We start from the raw sequence: 20,551 nt of genomic DNA, 5'->3' as shown, positions 1-20,551 counted from the left end.
GACACTTCTCTCGGTTGAGATGTGGTTTGGGAAAAGGTAAATAAATCCCCCCCGTGGCCTCTCAGGATACCTAGTGTCAGAGTTGCATGTACCCCATGAACACCGTTTGACCATTTTAAACTTAAAATGTCAAGAAGAAACATATAAAAACGAATGAAAACTGACTAACTGCAATGCATTCTTCTCTATGTAAACTGCCAGAGGACTGCGGGTGAAAATTAGCTACTTGCTAATCCCGGTACATTTACGTTATTGGGCTTCCTCTTTTCTCTTCCTTAAAAAGAGAAAAGAAGTGATGTTATTAATGTACATTATCCTTTTTAAATAAATAAATAAATAAAATAAATTTCTCTGGTGGAGTAAAATGACATCCGGTTGGTTTGCCGACGGCCGTCTGCCTGACTGCACCTGAATGCAACACCAGTGCCTCCGTCCTTCCTCACACTACACAGTGGTGACAGTGGCTTTCATTTGTAGCAGCTGTGATTCACCTTCAGTCAAATACGGATTCATGAAAGACAGGTTTGATTGTTGCCATAGCGACTGACTCAGCATCACGCCGTTTAACATCCTCCTGACAGGACCTGGTTACCACGACAACCAAGGTTACCACAACAACCTGAGAATCTGTTTGTTTGTCTGTTTGTCAGTAGCATCACACTCAGTCCAGGACGGATCAGGGTCCAGACTGGACCAGGACCTGGACCAGGACCAGGACCAGGACCAGGACCTGGGACCAGGACCAGGACCAGGACCAGGACCAGGACCTGGGACCAGGACCAGGACCAGGACCAGGACCAGGACCTGGGACCTGGGACCAGGACCAGGACCAGGACCAGGACCAGGACCAGGACCAGGACCAGGACCAGGTGACATCACAGTGACATCACAGTGACATCACATCACAAATTAACTTTGTTCATTCACCTTGAACCACCTGGTCCACCTGGTCCAGGTGTGTTCAAGTTCCTGGTTACGCAGAGAGACCTGTTGGTGCTGGTCCAGGTGGATCTGGTCCAGGTGGTTCTGGTCCAGGTGGTTCCGGTCCAGGTGGGTCATTCCTGGTCCAGGTGGATCATTCCTGGTCCAGGTGGTTCTGGTCCAGGTGGGTCATTCCTGGTCCAGGTGGATCATTCCTGGTCCAGGTGGTTCTGGTCCAGGTGGATCATTCCTGGTCCAGGTGGTTCTGGTCCAGGTGGTTCTGGTCCAGGTGGTTCTGGTCCAGGTGGGTCATTCCTGGTCCAGGTGGATCATTCCTGGTCCAGGTGGTTCTGGTCCAGGTGGTTCCGGTCCAGGTGGATCATTCCTGGTCCAGGTGGATCTGGTCCAGGTGGTTCTGGTCCAGGTGGATCATTCCTGGTCCAGGTGGTTCTGGTCCAGGTGGTTCTGGTCCAGGTGGGTCATTCCTGGTCCAGGTGGATCATTCCTGGTCCAGGTGGTTCTGGTCCAGGTGGTTCTGGTCCAGGTGGATCATTCCTGGTCCAGGTGGTTCTGGTCCAGGTGGTTCTGGTCCAGGTGGATCATTCCTGGTCCAGGTGGTTCTGGTCCAGGTGGTTCTGGTCCAGGTGGATCATTCCTGGTCCAGGTGGTTCTGGTCCAGGTGGTTCTGGTCCAGGTGGATCTAGTCCAGGTGGTTCTGGTCCAGGTGGTTCTGGTCCAGGTGGTTCTGGTCCAGGTGGATCTGGTCCAGGTGGATCTAGTCCAGGTGGTTCTGGTCCAGGTGGACCCGTCTGGTTCGGCAGCTTGACGAAGGCGATGGCGGCGAGTTCTTTACAGAACTCCTCCAGAACGATGACGCCTCTCAACAGGGTCAGGTGTTCCTGACTGAGGACAGACAGACAGGTTAGAGACAGACAGGTACAGAGTAGAGAGACAGACAGACAGGTTAGAGACAGACAGGTAGAGAGACAGACAGGTTAGAGAGACAGACAGGTTAGAGACAGACAGGTTAGAGAGACAGACAGGTTAGAGAGACAGACAGGTAGAGAGACAGACAGGTTAGAGAGACAGACAGGTTAGAGACAGACAGGTAGAGAGACAGACAGGTTAGAGAGACAGACAGGTTAGAGAGACAGACAGGTTAGAGACAGACAGGTTAGAGAGACAGACAGGTTAGAGAGACAGACAGGTAGAGAGACAGACAGGTTAGAGAGACAGACAGGTTAGAGACAGACAGGTAGAGAGACAGACAGGTTAGAGAGACAGACAGGTTAGAGAGACAGACAGGTTAGAGAGACAGACAGGTTAGAGAGACAGACAGGTTAGAGAGACAGACAGGTTAGAGACAGACAGGTAGAGAGACAGACAGGTTAGAGAGACAGACAGGTTAGAGACAGACAGGTAGAGAGACAGACAGGTTAGAGAGACAGACAGGTTAGAGACAGACAGGTAGAGAGACAGACAGGTTAGAGAGACAGACAGGTTAGAGACAGACAGGTTAGAGACAGACAGGTTAGAGAGACAGACAGGTTAGAGACAGACAGGTTAGAGAGACAGACAGGTTAGAGACAGACAGGTAGAGAGACAGACAGGTTAGAGAGACAGACAGGTTAGAGAGACAGACAGGTTAGAGAGACAGACAGGTTAGAGACAGACAGGTAGAGAGACAGACAGGTTAGAGAGACAGACAGGTTAGAGACAGACAGGTAGAGAGACAGACAGGTTAGAGAGACAGACAGGTTAGAGAGACAGACAGGTTAGAGACAGACAGGTTAGAGAGACAGACAGGTTAGAGACAGACAGGTAGTGAGATAGACAGGTAGAGAGACAGACAGGTAGACAGACAGACAGTTGGAGAGACAGACAGACAGGTAGACAGACAGACAGGTTAGAGACAGACAGGTAGACAGACAGACAGGTTAGAGACAGACAGGTAGACAGACAGACAGTTGGAGAGACAGACAGACAGGTAGACAGACAGACAGGTTAGAGACAGACAGGTAGACAGACAGGTAGAGACAGGTTAGAGACAGACAGGTGGAGAGACAGACAGACAGACAGGTAGAGAGACAGACAGGTAGTTACCCGTGGGCGGGGCTCAGGCCCAGCAGAGTTCTCCTGGTGTTCAACAGTCGTTCAGTCAGAGCAGGAATCTGCTGGATCCTCTGCATCAGGTCGCCCATCACCTGAGAGACAGACAGGTGAGACAGGTGAGACAGACAGGTGAGACAGACAGGTGAGACAGACAGACAGGCCGACAGGTGTCTTACCCTGATGAGGACGGAGAAGAGCGACCTGCAGCAGACAGACAGGTGGATGTAGGGGTTCAGCAGGTACTCGTGCAGCAGAGGATGACTGAAGGACGAGAGTCTGGACAGCACCGAGGTCAGCTGCAGGTTGACCTCATAGGGCTGGAGAGACAGACAGGTAGAGAGACAGACAGGTAGAGAGAGAGACAGACAGGTAGAGAGAGAGACAGGTAGAGTCAGTCAGACAGACAGACAGACAGACAGACAGACAGACAGACAGACAGACAGACAGGTAGAGAGACAGACAGACAGACAGACAGGTAGAGAGACAGACAGACAGACAGACAGACAGACAGACAGACAGACAGACAGACAGACAGACAGACAGACAGACAGACAGACAGACAGACAGGTAGAGAGACAGACAGGTGAGTCAGACAGACAGACACACAGACACACACAGACAGACAGACAGACAGACAGACAGACAGACAGACAGTCAGACAGACAGACAGACAGACAGACAGACAGCTGTCTACCTGCTCCAGGATTCTTCCCAGTCGGTCAAACAGGACTTTGAACAGGTGACCTTCAAAGAACTCCGCCCCCTCACCTGAGGAGGGGGAGGGGGAGGGGGGAGGGAGAGTGAGCGGCCAATCCCACGACTGAGACAGAGACTGACAGTCGGTCACCTAGGAGACGGGGGCGGAGCCTGTTAGACACCTGGATCACAGTCACTGACAACTGATGTTCAGACGACGACGGGTCTAAGGAAGTTTACTTTCTAAGGCCCAGTTCCAATTCTAGTTTCCCTCCCTACTCCTAGCCCTAGCCCCTTGAAACGGAGCTACGATTCGTAGAGGTTGAAAGTCAACCAAGCTTTTGCTACAAATCCTGTATTTAAAACCATGTTAACTTAAAGGGATATTCCAGCGTAAGTTTAAGCCATGGTCCAACGCACCGTAACACCGAGTTAGACCCCCCCTGGAGAGATGAAGTCTGCTAACCGCTAGCTTCTCTAGTTGTAGCAACTTCAGCAATGACCGCACCATAACAAACAGCGCAGTCTATTGATCCACTATCCACCGATCAAAAAGCCACTTACAGCCACAAATGATGCTCAGAACAGCACCAAACGTCATCAACAGTACAAACAGGGTTCAGGGTTTCATTTCGATGGGCGCCACTATCAGTTTGAGACCGAGTTTACTGAAGACGAGCTGAAGGAAATGGAGGAGAAAAGTGAAAGAGGGGGAGCTGCGGTGAAACCAGATGTTTGTGCTGAAACCAGATGTCTGTGCAGAAACCAGATGTCTGTGCTGAAACCAGATGTTTGTGCAGAAACCAGATGTTTGTGCTGAAACCAGATGTTTGTGCTGAAACCAGATGTTTGTGCTGAAACCAGATGTTTGTGCAGAAACCAGATGTCTGTGCTGAAACCAGATGTTTGTGCAGAAACCAGATGTTTGTGCTGAAACCAGATGTTTGTGCTGAAACCAGATGTTTGTGCTGCCAGTCGGCCTCGGTGTGTGTTGTCAGTGCCTGGACTCTGTGCTGGACACGGAAAGTTGCTGCATAGCGTACAACTGGAGCAGAGTGGGTGAGTTGTTTTCGTCTCTTTTCAATAGAAACCAGGCTAAGCTAACAGATGTTTGATGCCTCGTATTATGGGATGGGACCCTGTTTGTACTGTTGATGACGTTTGGTGCTGTTCTGAGCATTATTTGTGGCTATAAATTGGTTTTTGATCGGTTGCGCGTGGATCCGTATACTGCGCTGTTTGTTATGGTGCAGTCATTGCTAAAGTTGCTACAACTAGAGAAGCTAGCGGTTAGCAGACTTCATCTCTCGAGGGGGGGTCTAACTCGGTGTTACGGTGCGTTGGACCATGGGTTAAACTTACGCCGGAATATCCCTTTAATGTAATTGTGGTGATTTCTGTCCGTAGGCTCCAGAGCCCCGAGGCAGCGCTGCTCCTCTGTCCAATACACATATGAACCTTCACTTTACATTCACACTAACTAATGCTACTGATACAGCTGTTAGATTTCATCAATGAGAGATAAACCGACCGCACATTGGGATCTAAACAGCTACTTTCTCACATGAAAAAATATTAAAACTTAACAAAGTGACGTAATAACAGCGCTACAGCCAGAAATAAAACAGCTGCCGTTTGCCGCGAGATGCATTCTGGGAAACTTGTCATAGCCCTCGGCTTGAAGTGTGCCTCTGAAAAATCTCAGTTTGAAGGTCCTGATAGCCAGACCACTTCCCCCTAAATAAATGGTGTGTGTGTGTGTGTGTGTGTGTGTGCTGACCAGGGTGTGAGCGTCGTGAACATACGACTCGTATCCTCCCTCCTGCAGCAGCTGAGCTGATCGCACCTGAACAGGAACCAGACACAAGAAACTACAGACACACACACACACACACACACACACACACACACACACACACACACACACACACACACACACACACACACACACACACACACACACACACACACACACACAATGTTGTTACAGGCTCAGGTAAGGACGATGATGATGATGTCACTACCTCACTCTAGAGCGCTGTAAAAGAGAGTAAGGACACCACCATTGACTCCCGTGGTAAGGGTTTAAGGGTTTAAGGGTTTAAGGGTTTAAGGGTTTAAGGGTTTAAGGGTTTAAGGGTTTAAGGGTTTTGCCCCCTAGTGGCAGGATGTGGGTATTGCAACAGCGCCCAGAAAACCCATTCACTCCAATGTATGTGTGTTGCCCACTTGCTGGTAAATTGATGAAAACGGCCGTGTTTTTGTTTTTATGTGTCTTGGTCATATCAGATTATACTTATAATTTGTTTATTACAAAATGTAGATTGAAACATTAATGTAGAAAACTGTTTTTTTTTACTCTCCTATGTGTTAATGTTTATCTGTAAAGGATCCTCAATGATGCTATTAACGTGGGTGATCTATAAATGTCCTTAAATGATTGAAAACACCACACTGCTCATTCACCAACAATGCAGAGATGTCAGTTCTTTTGTAAAACCCATATTCCTCCACCAGGAGGCGCTGCCATTGGACCAATGCTGTCCTTACTCTCTTTTACAGTGCTCTACCTCACGTGTGTGTGGTGGGCGTGGTCACCTGTTGATGACATCAGCAGCTGATCCCAGTCCAGAGGGGGGAGGGGCCGGGGGCCGAGGGGGAGGGAGGAGCTGAGCGTCGGAGAACAACAAACTGTCGGAGAAGAACGGATCTTCCTCCAGGTCCCTGAACGGGAACACAGAAACAGGAAGTGTCCAACATGAGGAAACATGGACAAGGGTCAACTGTCTGAGCTTCTCCGACACTCGGCCAAATTCTCAGAAGTTTTATGACATTTGCTGAGGGAACCTCAGGGAATGTCGTAAAACCTTAAGCTGCGTTCACACCGGACCTTTTATTTTTGTCGCTGTCGCTCGTAAACTAAAGACACCCACTTCCAACTCATCCTTCTCTGGGCAGAGTTTTTTCAAGTTGGGGGACTTTTCAACAGTTCATAGTACCCCTTTCCCCGCTTAACGATCCACGGGTATGGGCACCGCGTTCGGCCAAGGCATCGCTTCCATATTGGCGGTCATAGGCACGCACCTAGCCCGCTCTCTGGGGTCCCCAGACGGGGAGAGAGGCAAAGGGAATGCCCAGCGAAGTTCCTGGGAATGCCCAGCGAAGTTCCTGGTCCTTTTCCCTCGCGGAGGTGGGCGGGGTTTATCATATCATGCCGAAGGTGTTCCCAAAAACTATGCAATACCTCGACCCCGGTAGATGTTGATTGGGTGACTTCTTCCTCGGGAAAAGTAACCCAAGTCTACACCTCTCAACTTGCCAAAGGTCAGTCGGGATCCTTGGGAAACTTTTCCAAAGAGATAAGTAACTGTAAATGAATCATGACCACTGGTCCATTTTCCCCCAAATCTGAGCTGCAGCCACAGCCAGCGAGTGGGGGGATGGGCTCTGGTGACATTCCTTTCAATTAAGGTGGATAACTCGTGGAAGCCTTTAGCTACGGGGCTGAAATTTTACTATGGTACTCGGGGGGCTAGGGCCATCAACTGCGCAACGTTTCAGAGCTGTGGCACCTTCAGAAGGGTCAGAGGTCACTGGTCAGTGTTAAATCTGAGGTTTTTAGGCCTCATTTCCTGGGGAAAAACATCAAGGCTTTAAGCAAGGGGGCTGAAATTCGAGTATGAGCATCAGGAAGAGGGTCGCGATCACTGTGCAAAGTTTCAGACCTCTCGGACCGTCGGAAGGTTTGCAGCTGACAGTCCAGGCTCCTTTCTCGGCCTTCGAAGCCTGGATTTAGAAGCCTTTGGTCTAATAACTCCCACACGCTTTGAGGTGGGAGGCTGAAACTTCGATATTTTCATCGGGGGGCCGAGGCCGTCTGCCGTGCAAAATTTCAGATCCCTCTGACCTTTCAGAGCGGGTCAAAGGTTAGTTGTCAATAACGGGGGACTTAAATGAGAGAAATAACCGTAAATGAATCACGAGCATCAGAGAGAACCGACAGGAAGCAGCAGAGACTCAACCAGGTGAACACAGGTGCAGTCGACTCACTCGCTGTCGTCGTTGGCCTCGGTGTGTCTGTCGTCCGCGCCTGCAGCGGGTGGAGACAGGTAACTCCGCCCCCGCAGGTGACGCAGCACCAGCACGTCCAGAATGTCCCTGTGAGGCTTCTGTAGCAGCTCCTCCACCAGAGACAGAGACGCCATGCTGATCTGAGGATGTGGCATACAGAGCCATCAGTAGTACATTATTATATATATATATATATATATATATATATATATATATATATATATATATATATATTATTATAGTCTGTGTTTTATGGTGAAAAAGGGTGACTTATTGTTTGAAAAATGTAGTTATCTAGCAGTATGCAGTGTCTAACTCCGACCAGCAGAGGGCGCGTTCGCTACACGGTGTGTGTTCAGGAACAAAGGAAGTCTCGCGTGAATACGTTCAGAGAATGAGAACACACACTTGAGTGTGAAGTTTCCGTATGTGTGTGGCGAACTGTGATGATAAAATACATATTTTTGCTCTTTGCAGGTAAGAGGGGAGAGTTAGAATCGTGTAATGAAAGGGTGAATATGTTATGTCGTAGTTTATGAGCCCGGTTCTGTTTTATGTGGGATTGTTATGAGCGTTACTTAGTCAGCAAATGTCACGTACTGAAAACGGCTAGCTAGTAGTTAGCACTGGTTGCCTAGTTACCGCGAGCAACAGGAAAACTATGAGCCGGTCTAAAGAGCCCGGACTTCTGGTGTAGTTCATAGATAAATAAATAAATAGGTTAAAATAGATATACATGATTGATTTGATTAATTTGACAATGTTAGATTAGATTAGATAAAAACTTTATTCATCCCGAAGGAAATTATTTGGCCAGGCCGCTCCAGAGACATGATTAATACTGTGTGTTTGCTAAATAAGTTGATATATTGAATGTACATGATGAAACTGGCCAGGAATAGTGATACAACAGTCACATGATCTATTGTTTTAATGTTGGTACAGATGTTATGATTTTTCTGTGTTAGAATATCGAATACGTTCAGAGAATGAGAACACACACTTGAGTCTGAAGTTTCTATGTGTGTGGCGAACTGTGATGATAAAAGCACATATTTTTGCTCTTTGCAGAACAAAATAAAAGACTTTCAAATTAAATGTGTAGTGGAGGGCAGCTTCACAACAAATTTCCCCTGTGGGACATTAAAGTTTATCCTATTCTATTCTATTCTATTCTATTCTATTCTATTCACTCTGCACCACGCTACAAGGACAGACGAGCACGGTCACGCCACAGGAAGCTCAGGTGGACTCACCTGGTCGGAGATGTGGTCACAGCGCTGCAGCAGCAGGTGAGTCAGGGAGCGTGTCCTCAACAGGAAGTGGACCAGCCGGTCCAGCAGAGAGGACGACTGCACCAGTCTGACCACGGCACACAGCACGGAGGTGGAGGTCAGGACCAGCTGCTCACACCTGGACACCAGAGAGGATACCTGTATCACACCTGGATCACACCTGAATCACACCTGGATACGATGATGATGATGATGATGATGAAGAAGATGAAGATGAAGATAAGGATAGACTTACATGTTCAGCAGCTGAGGCTGAAGAACCTCGACCAACCACACCTGGTGAACACACTGAGCCAACTGCACCGACACCACCTGTTCTCTCAAACACACACACACAGGGGTTACTATGGTAACCATGGGCCGTACCTGGCCACAGTGAGCAGAGTGTGACATCACAGTGTGACATCACGGCGTGTTTACCTGTGGAGACTCTCTCATCAGGTGATCCAGGAAGTCGAACCAGGAGAAGAAGTTGGTCATGTGATCAGCAGCCGGAGACTCAGAGCTGCAGCGAGAGAACTGAGAGCTGCACAGAGAGAGACAGATACTGCAGTAATACTACTAATACTGCTGTAATACTACTAATACTGCAGTAATACTACAGTAATACTACTAATACTGCAGTAAGACTACAGCAATACTCGAGGGCCACAGGCAGCAGCACTCTGCCCCCTGGTGGCAGACACACAACTCAGAGGCTCTGACATCAAACTGAGGCAGTTACCACGGTTACACTGACTAACTGCTGTCCAGTGTGTGTGTGTGTGTGTGTGTGTGTGTGTGTGTGTGTGTGTGTGTGTGTGTGTACCTCCATGGTGTGTGTGGCCAGCTCTGAGTCTCTCCAGCATCCAGACTCTCCAGAGGCAGCAGGGAGTAGAGCTCCGTCAGCCGCCCAGCCAGCAGCTGCCCCAGCTGGGCCTGAAGGGAGAGCAGCTCCCCTGGTCCAGACTGGAGCTCAGACTGGAGCTCCGACTGCAGCCCCGAGAGCAGCAGGAGGCTCTCATAGGCCTTCAGGCTGACGGAGGATCTCTATGGGGAGAGATGATCACTGATAATCAATAACCACTGACACATCCACTGATAATCAATAATCAATAAGCAGTGGCTGGTGAACTGACCTGACTCTTGGTGAGCTGCAGCAGAGCCGTCAGCAGGCTGCTGCTCTCTGATTGGACAGCACCGCGGTCAGAGGAAGCTGATTGGCTGGAGGAGGGAGGAGTCTCTGCTGTGTGGTTGGAGGAGCAGGGCTGTGATTGGCTGGAGGAGCAGGGCTGTGATTGGCTGGAGGAGCAGGGCTGTGATTGGCTGGAGGAGGGAGGGGTCTCTGCAGTGTGGTTGGAGGAGCAGGGCTGTGATTGGTTGGAGGAGCAGGGCTGTGATTGGCTGGAGGAGCAGGGCTGTGATTGGTCAGAGGGAGGAGTCTCTGCAGTGTGGTTGGAGGAGCTGGGCTGTGATTGGCTGGAGGCTGGAGTCCTGGCTGCTGGTTGGTCTACAACCTGATGACACAACAACTGTTTGATCATATCACATGGTAGCTGCTGGTTAACTGCTGGTTAACTGTTGGTTAACTACTGGTTAAATGTTGGTTAACTGCTGGTTAACTACTGGTTAAATGTTGGTTAACTGCTGGTTAACTACTGGTTAAATGTTGGTTAACTACTGGTTAAATGTTGGTTAACTACTGGTTAAATGTTGGTTAACTACTGGTTAAATGTTGGTTAACTACTGGTTAAATGTTGGTTAACTGTTGGTTAACTGCTGGTTAACTACTGGTTAACTGTTGGTTAACTGCTGGTTAACTACTGGTTAAATGTTGGTTAACTGCTGGTTAACTACTGGTTAAATGTTGGTTAACTGCTGGTTAACTACTGGTTAAATGTTGGTTAACTGCTGGTTAACTACTGGTTAAATGTTGGTTAACTGCTGGTTAACTACTGGTTAAATGTTGGTTAACTGCTGGTCAACTACTGGTTAACTGTTGGTTAACTACTGGTTAACTGTTGGTTAACTGCTGGTTAACTACTGGTTAAATGTTGGTTAACTGTTGGTTAACTGCTGGTTAACTGCTGGTTAACTTCTGGTTAACTGTTGGTTAACTGCTGGTTAACTGCTGGTTAACTGTTGGTTAACTGCTGGTTAACTGTTGGTTAACTGTTGGCTAACTGTTGGTTAACTGCTGGTTAACTACTGGTTAACTGCTGGTTAACTGCTGGTTAACTACTGGTTAACTGCTGGTTAACTGCTGGTTAACTGTTGGTTAACTGTTGGTTTAGTTTAGTTTAGTTTATTTAGATCCCCATTAGCTTTTGCCACGCAGCAGCTATTCTTCCTGGGGTCTTTTCATCATAATAAATGACAAATACAAACCATTAACACATAAAATACATTAATACATAAAAAAAAAAAAAAAAAAAAATACATACAGAAAACACATACTCAATACAAGAAAACAAACAAACAAACAAAAAAAAAAACATCCAAGACAAACACTTAACATATGTTACCCGCTCCTACATTGAATCACTACACAACAAGGATACCAGGACCCAGTTTTACAAATAGGCTACTAATGGTCAAAATTGCGATCAAAATAATAATCTCTTAATTTCATTTTAAAACTAACCATGTTTCTTTGTTGTATAACATAATTCGGAAGGGCATTCCACTCCTTCATAGCTCGATATAATACTGTGCCTTGAGAGAGTGCCCTGGGTAAAATAAAATAACCTCCAGCAGCATGTCGAGTTGAATAATTATGTGTGTTTGAACTAAAAGACAATTTTCTATACAAAATGTATGGCATTTTAGTTGTTATTATATTTTTAAGAAAAACCATCAACAAATATGACAATCTGTGCTTAACATCCAGCCAACCAAGACTGGCATGCATTTGACAAATATTCGACCTTATTCCACACATAAGTGCAACACGTGCTGCTTTATTTTGTATAAGTTGCAGTTTTCTGATGTTGGCTAGTGAGGTATTGGACCAAACAACTGTACAATAATCCATATGCGACAAAACCAGTGCTTGAATGACTTGTTTAGTAATTTGTGTTGTTAAATATTTAGAGCATCTCCTAATCATTGAAAGAATGTTTCCAATTTTGGTTATTATCCTCTTTATATGCATGTCCCATGATAATGTACGATCTATGATGATTCCTAATAATTTTACCTCTTTCACATGTTTAATTAATTTGTTATTGATCCTCACATTAAGCTCTGGGTTTGAACGCAGTGAATAGTTTGATCCAATAACCATACTAGTTGTTTTTGACACATTCAAAATTAATCCATTACAGTTAACCCACTCAGAAACCAACTTCATTTCTTCATTTAAATGTCTATTTAATCCATCAATAGTTCTTTCAGCTATGTAAATTGTCGTATCATCGGCATACATTGTCATGCGAGCTGTTTTTAATGCCAAGGGAAAATCATTGGTGAAGATTGAGTACAAAAGAGGTCCAAGGCAACTTCCTTGGGGTACTCCCTGTTTTACTTGTTTTAAATCTGACTCACTTCCATTAAAATAAACCATTTGCCATCTCTCACTCAAATAACTTTTAATAATTAACAAAGCTGATGATGAAAACCCATAATGTTTCAGTTTTGCCAATAATAATTCATGATCTAGAATATCAAACGCTGCCGAAAAGTCCAGGAAGACAGCTCCTATCATTTTCTTCTGCGAGATTTCATTGCACCAGTCATCTAACATTTGTGTCATAGCTGTTGTTGTAGAATATTTTTCCCTGTAAGCATGCTGAAAATCTGTAAATAAATAATTATTAGAAAAATATGACTGAATTTGCTCATACACAATTTTTTCCATGATTTTACTCAAAATTGGCAATAAACTGATAGGTCGACTATTTGACTCAGAAAACTGCAACTTTTTGTTTTTGGGAATTGGTATTATTTTTGCAATTTTCCATCCTTGTAGCCATATATTTTTAGTCAAACATAAATTAATTATATGTGTTACCACTGGGGCCACAATACCAACAATAGGTTTCAATAACCTTCCATCAAGAAAATCAACCCCAGGTGACTTATTCTTACAATTCATTAATAATAACTCAACTTTAGAAACTGTAACAGTCTTGAAATCAAAAATACATTCTTTACCTTTAACTACTAGTTAACTGTTGGTTAACTACTGTTTTACTGTTGGTTAACTGTTGGTTAACTACTAGTTAACTGTTGGTTAACTACTGGTTTACTGCTGGTTAACTGTTGGTTAACTACCAGTTAACTGTTGGTTAACTACTGGTTAACTGCTGGTTAACTGTTGGTTAAATGTTAGTTAACTTCTGGTTAACTACTGGTTAACTGCTGGTTAACTGTTGGTTAATTGTAGGTTAACTACTGGTTAACTGCTGGTTAACTGCTGTATAACAGCTGGTTAACTGCTGGTTGACTGCTGGTTAACAGCTGGTTAACTGCTGGTTAACAGCTGGTTAACTGTTGGTTAACTGCTGGTTAACTGCTGTATAACTGTTGGTTAACTGCTGGTTAACAGCTGGTTAACTGCTGGTTAACTGCTGGTTAACAGCTGGTTAACTGCTGGTTAACAGCTGGTTAACTGTTGGTTAACTGCTGGTTAACAGCTGGTTAACTGTTGGTTAACTGCTGGTTAACTGCTGTATAACAGCTGGTTAACTGCTGTATAACAGCTGGTTAACTGCTGGTTAACTGTTGGTTAACTGTTGGTTAACTGCTGGTTAACTGCTGTATAACAGCTGGTTAACTGCTGGTTAACTGCTGTATAACAGCTGGTTAACTGCTGGTTAACTGTTGGTTAACTGCTGGTTAACTGTTGGTTAACTGCTGGTTAACTGCTGGTTAACTGCTGGTTGACTGTTGGTTAACTGCTGTATAACTGCTGGTTAACTGCTGGTTAATTGCTGGTTAACTGCTGTATAACAGCTGGTTATCTGCTAGTTAACTGCTGGTTAACTGTCGGTTACCTCTAAGACACATCTGAGCACTTGTGGGTCCTGTTTGACTCTGGAGCAGACGACCAATAGGAACTGAGCTTCTTCCTTCTCTGTCTGGGATCCAGGAAGTGCACAGAGACGAATCAGCTTCTGAGAGGGGCGGAGCAGAGGTGATGTCACAGTGACATCATCATTCATGTGTCAGTTCAAGTGAAAATGAGAGTCAGTAGTGGCTGTGTCCGAAATCCCCCCTACTCACTATATAGTAGCTACCAAATAAATGCAGTAGTGACCAGTGTAGCTACCAAATAAATGTAGTAGTGACCGGTGTAGCTACCAAATAAATGCAGTAGTGACCGGTGTAGCTACCAAATAAATGAAGTAGTGACCGGTGTAGCTACCAAATAAATGAAGTAGTGACCGGTGTAGCTACCAAATAAATGAAGTAGTGACCGGCGTAGCTACCAAATAAATGAAGTAGTGACCGGTGTAGCTGCCAAATAAATGAAGTAGTGACCGGTGTAGCTACCAAATAAATGAAGTAGTGACCGGCGTAGCTACCAAATAAATGAAGTAGTGACCGGTGTAGCTACCAAATAAATGCAGTAGTGACCGGTGTAGCTACCAAATAAATGCAGTAGTGACCGGTGTAGCTACCAAATAAATGCAGTAGTGACCGGTGTAGCTACCAAATAAATGCAGTAGTGACCGGTGTAGCTACCAAATAAATGCAGTAGTGACCGGTGTAGCTACCAAATAAATGCAGTAGTGACCGGTGTAGCTACCAAATAAATGCAGTAGCGACCGGTGTAGCTACCAAATAAATGAAGTAGTGACTGGTGTAGCTACCAAATAAATGAAGTAGTGACCGGTGTAGCTACCAAATAAATGCAGTAGTGCAGCAGCCTCAATAAATGTGTCCAGCTGCCAGAGTTGTCCGGTCGCGGCTTCCACAGACTCCCACAACAAACATCAGAGCAAATTTCCTAACAAGTGTTATAAACTGACCACAGACTCTGGATAGCGAGGCTAATTTCTTTTAGCCCATCTATGGTGTTTTACATTAATGTTAGCATTAAGCTAGCAGACTTTATGCTTAGTTGTGACACTGGCTGTGTGTGTTTTGAACGTTGTTTCAAACTATGTGGGTTTGATTGAACATATTTGATGCTTAAATATATATATATCACCGCTTAATATATTGCTTTACTCCTCTTTTTATGTTGGTACCTATACACTGTAGGGCTATGCTACACCTGCCGTTACCATGGTTGTATCCATGGTAACTACACCGGCCGTTACGATCGCAGTCGGAACGTTTTAATTACGCAACGTAATACGTCATTAACTGTGCGGCGGAGTAGTGTCCAAAAGTGTTTTTTTATTTGACCAATGAGTCACTATATTGAATTCATTATATAGTGAGTAGGGAGGAGGGAATGAGGGAGGGATTTAGCACACAACCAGTGAGTGTGTGAGCGTGTGTGTGTGTGTGTGTGTGTGTGTGTGTGTGTGTGTGTGTGTGTGTGTGTGTGTGTGTGTATGTGTGTGTGTGTGTGTGTGTGTGTGTGTGTGTGTGAGCTGGTGTTTACCTGTACAGGTCTGTAGACGTTGACCAGGTGCAGCACCGGTTTCTGCACCTGAGACAGCAGCTTGGAGAAGAACAGCAGCACCTGCTGAGACATCCCCGGGGGGTACTGGAGGGAAGGGGGAAGGGGGGGGGGGGGGGGGGGGGGGGGGGGGGGGGGGGGGGGGGGGGGTAGTTAGTGACGACATCATCCTCCTCCTCCTCTAACCTGTCTGACCTTTGACCTCAGGTCCAGGTGAAGTTACCTGAGCTTTTCCCAGCGTGACCAGAGTCTCCAGCAGTTTGTGCTGCAGCAGATACTCCATACACACTCCTGTGTCCTCCACCTGGATCAATACACATCAATCAACACATCACTGATCAATACACACAGCCTGGATCAATACACAGTATCAATACATCACTGATCAATACACACTGCCTGGATCAATACACAGTATCAATACATCACTGATCAATACACACAGCCTGGATCAATACACACCAATCAACTCATCACTGATCAATACACACAGCCTGGATCAATAGAGAGCCGAAGCGGAAGCAGGAAGTAACGTCGCCATGGGAACTCAACTCTGAAAAAGTCTCCATGCAAATGAACGGGAGTCAAAGTTTTATTTCTAATCTGGTTGAACAGTGTGATGATAAAACTCTCTGAGCTCTACCTGTTTAAAACACCACGGTTCATGAAGAGAAACCAGCAGTTTGTTGTCACGGCAACAGAAGAATGTATTTAGTGTGAAGACGCTCTACGGACTACAGAGAGTTTTATTCTACAATAGTTTTACAACAAACTGCTGGTTTCTCTTCATGAACCGTGGTGTTTTAAACAGGTAGAGCTCAGAGAGTTTTATCATCACACTATTCACTCACATCAGAAATAAAACTTTGACTCCCGTTCACTCACATGGAGACTTTTTCTGAACTGAGTTCCCATGGCGACCGTTACTTTCTTGCTTCCGCTTCAGCTCTTTATACACATCGAGCAGCTGTTACCTGTTGTTTCTCCTCGTACACCAGGATGTCCAACATCTGTCTGAGACGCCAGGGGATCTCTGTCTGTTTGACTGGACGGCTGTCATCTACACACACACACACACACACACACACACACACACACACACACACACACACACACACATGAGAAGGACACTCTCTGACATCACCCCCCCCCCCCCCTGTCCCTCTCCCTCCTCCTCACCTGTCGTCTCAATGTAGTAGTTTGTGATCGATTTCCAGTGATCAATGAAGGAATCCAACAGCTGGACGGTGGGCTCCCTCTGAGAGACAGACAGGTAGAGACAGACAGGTAGAGACACACAGGTGAAGACAGACAGGTAGAGACAGACAGGTAGAGACAGACAGGTAGAGACAGACAGGTAGAGACAGACAGGTAGAGACAGACAGGTAGAGACAGACAGGTAGAGACAGACAGGTAGAGACAGACAGGTAGAGACAGACAAATAAGGACACATCGGTCAGTCAGTAACGTCATGGCGTTATGTGTGTGGCTCCAGGTGGATTGTTTATGAAGTTAACGAGCTCTGGCCTGAGAATCAGAGGTTACCATGGCAACTTGAGGTGGTTACCACGGCGATAGGGCCCCCCCCAGGCTGAGGCAGACAGAAACATGGAGAAAAAGAGCGATTTTCTGCCTCTGCACTGGTCTCGCATTTAGGCTTATTCTGACAGAACGGTAACTCCTATCAGAACAAAACACAGACCGTGAGCGTCACAAGGACTTGCTGAACGATTTGGTGTGATTTTGGTGTTTCTACAGTAAACATTTTGGAAACACTTGCAAGTTTAAAACATCAGTCCGTTCTGCTTCTCTCAGAAAATATTTGTATTGGAGTCAATGAGGAGCAGAGACAGACGTGGCCGCACTCAGAGGCTGATTCTGTAAATTCTGTAAGTCTCTCTGATATTTTGAGCACATGATGGGAAACAGAACAAGTTTGTCTACAAATTTGGAAAAAATCATGTGTGTAGAGTGTAAATTGTGTCCGGGAGGAGCGTGGAACGAGAAAAGTTTCTGACGATTTCAGACAACTTCTCCCACTCTAACCGATGATCTCACGTGCTCTGACACGAACATTCCGTGCAATACACAACCATTATAATCTCATAATTTCTCCAAAAATGATCATGGTCATTGAACAGGGATTGATCAAAAACTATATGACCTATCAAAACGTGGAGTAACACGCCAATACACAAGACTTGTGTCTACTGTTTAAAGTTTAAATGGAGTCTCTAGGTGAAAGTATGCCTGAGCAGTAGACGTTTGTAAAACTCCAATGATTGGTCTTTTTGTTTGGTTTTTGTCCAATGATTGTTCGCAAAGTTTTTAGCAGTTTTTCACAACGTAAATCGCAAAAAATTGTATTCTGTTGAGAAAAGTAATAGCACACCGATCCTGTTTTGATATACTATAATTTGAAGTAGCGAATCGAAAATAGTCCGGAAGATGAAGAAACATAATAATAAGTAGGAAAAAACCCACACAATAAGCTATTTCACAGCTGTAGGGCTAGCAGTGCTCGGTGCAATGGCCCCGTGGCCCTAACTACTGCAGGACAGACTAACAAGACAATCTTAACTTTCATTCATTCCCTACGTCACCACATTCACGCGCATCCCTTGGCTGCACACACAGAGAGGACCGCCCCTTTATGCCGTTCTCTCTCCTCATTGGATAAAGGTTGTAGGATACAAGGAAAGTTTTCTCCTGGGCTCAGAGCAGAGCAGAGTGACTGACAGACCCGTGTTTCAGACCAAACACTCTATGTAAGTGATTGCTGTCGGAAGATAGAACTATTTAAGACTTAGATTAACACAAATATTCACCTTACTTCTGCTTTAAAGCTGAAATAAGGTTGGATTTGAGTGGAACTGTCCTTTAATGACGCTGCAGCTGCTGGTCACCGGAAGGGGCGGAGTCAGGAGAGAGCCACGTCACACGGAGACCGGAGCGACTTGTTCCTAAACAACTTTTTCTATCTCTATGCTGCTACTCACGGAGCTAACATGCTAACAGAAGCTACCATGCTACATGCTACATGCTAACCCACCGTCTCCAGCGCGTGCAGCAGCAGGCTCGTGAGCTTGTTGAACGTCTCCATCCGGCCTCGCGCCACCGGCCTCGCGCCACCGGCTCAGACCCGCAGAGGAATCGAACAGTGATCAGTGATCAGCTGATCGGTTCACTGGGACATGTTGACAACTAGTTCACTCTCAGCTGACCCACTGTCAACAGACACACACTTCCGGGGAGCGGCTTTTCAGAGTAAAACACAGCCCGGGGGGAGGGAGGGAGGGAGGGGGTTTTCAAAATAAGAGTTTCTTTTTTCTTTTCTTTTTTAAAATAAGAGTTTCTATTTTTTTTCCAACTTTATTTAAAGTTGTAGCAACAACAACATTTCAGTCTTTCCAGCTCACATTTCGTTACAACAGTAAGTAAAAGTCACAATTTTATGACAAAAGTTAAATAAAAGAGAAGAAAACAATCAAGTTAGCAATAAAGGAAAATAGATTTGGTGACAGACCTCGTAGCCTATTAAGAGACTTAAAATAATAATCAACTTAAATCAAAAACAACTTAAATGATGGTGAAGAATTCTGAAATTTGCATATGGATATGAAACTTCCCCAATAAAATATAAAGGTTTACTATAGTACATAGTTTCTTTTCTTTGAAGTCAAAATAAGAGTTTCTATCTAACAAACAGGGAGCTGAGTAGCATTTTATTTTTTCACTGTTTATATTGTTAAATGTTTTGGTTGAATGCACAAAACTTTATTGAAAAGAAAACTGGACATTCAGTAGCCTACAACTGCATGAAAAGGACATTTATACTTATTTTGAAAACAACCAAATGGAAAATGATTACATTTTTTTTCATACAACTAGTTTTATCTTTAGGTAAATTTCATATCCACAAAAAGAAATGGACCGACACAGAAAACCAAATTTTACACTTTTTTTGAAGGAACTTTATCAATACAACACAGACATCAAACGCCAAAGGCTTTAAAAACAAACTTTATTTAGATTTTTTTTACATGGATGCATTTTTTTATACATGATACTTCTATACTCTTTGTATATTTATACCGTACTTTTATATTTTTTTCTTCCCCTGGCTCAACAGTTTTGTTATGTATATAATTGTTAAGAAAGTTTTTTTTTAAAAGACCCAAGCAGCTGGAGCAGATTAGATTAGAAAACTTTATTGATCCCCAAGGGGAAACTGCTTTGCCACACTATAAAAACACAAACATCCAGTAAACAAACAATACATGTATTTCCATACCATTGCACAAAACGTATCAACATGATTGGATACTTCATACTGTGACAGCCAGCCTGTCCACGCCCTCGTAGCCGCCCCTCGCTGCGCGCTGTCCGGCGCTGATTTGCCGCTGCGCCTCGGTGTCATGGTGCCCAAAACAAATGTATCCGCCTCACCTGGCGTTCGGGTCCCCAGAGTGTGTCGCAGCAGCGTCGGAGCTCTCATGCTCATGCTCGTGCTAATTGCTACAGTGAGCCGCATCGTCCTCGTCCGTAGCTAAAGCGTCCTGCTCAGTGGCGTGCACAGACCTTTTGAAGGGCAGGGGCGAAAAGGAAAAAAAAGGGCACATAATAGCGCGTCCTCGCCACTGAAGAGGGCACATTAGCACGCGTTTTGGCTCCTAGAGGGCACTTTCAGGGCTGCCAAGTTTCAGAAAATGACAAAAGTGAGACTGTAGTGACATGGTGTGTTTGGCCCGCGACCACAGGTTGGCGGCGAAAAAAAGTGGGTCTTTTTTAACGTCGATTTGGCCTGTTTTATAATATCAATACCTTAAGACGCCGATTTGGCCTGTTTTAACACATGTTTTGGCTCCTAGAGGACACTTATGCTGCCTTCAGGTCCTCT

At 45.3% G+C, this 20,551-nt stretch overlaps 1 protein-coding gene across 1 annotated transcript; it reads right to left on the bottom strand.

The window, feature by feature from the left end:
- Positions 1–1,501: 1,501 nt before the first annotated feature.
- On the bottom strand, positions 1,502–18,876 carry LOC310991331 (FHF complex subunit HOOK-interacting protein 2B-like). Its single transcript, XM_083978995.1, has 19 exons — positions 18,704–18,876; positions 16,831–16,909; positions 16,626–16,711; positions 15,875–15,955; positions 15,634–15,738; positions 14,072–14,191; positions 10,560–10,591; positions 10,214–10,439; positions 9,904–10,124; positions 9,516–9,621; positions 9,331–9,407; positions 9,057–9,213; positions 7,780–7,940; positions 6,328–6,453; positions 5,510–5,600; positions 3,728–3,880; positions 3,210–3,350; positions 3,025–3,125; positions 1,502–1,824 (listed from the first exon to the last, which is right to left on the bottom strand). The coding sequence occupies exons 1-19, from the start codon at positions 18,752–18,754 to the stop codon at positions 1,521–1,523; spliced, it is 2,418 nt and encodes an 805-aa protein (XP_083835121.1). The 5' UTR covers positions 18,755–18,876; the 3' UTR covers positions 1,502–1,520.
- Positions 18,877–20,551: the final 1,675 nt, after the last annotated feature.

The sequence above is a fragment of the Trachurus trachurus genome (assembly GCF_905171665.1).
Source record: "Trachurus trachurus genome assembly, chromosome: 9".
Lineage (NCBI taxonomy): Eukaryota > Metazoa > Chordata > Actinopteri > Carangiformes > Carangidae > Trachurus > Trachurus trachurus.
The sequence above is the reverse complement of the archived record's forward strand: the minus strand, read 5'-3'. Positions and strand labels throughout refer to the sequence as shown.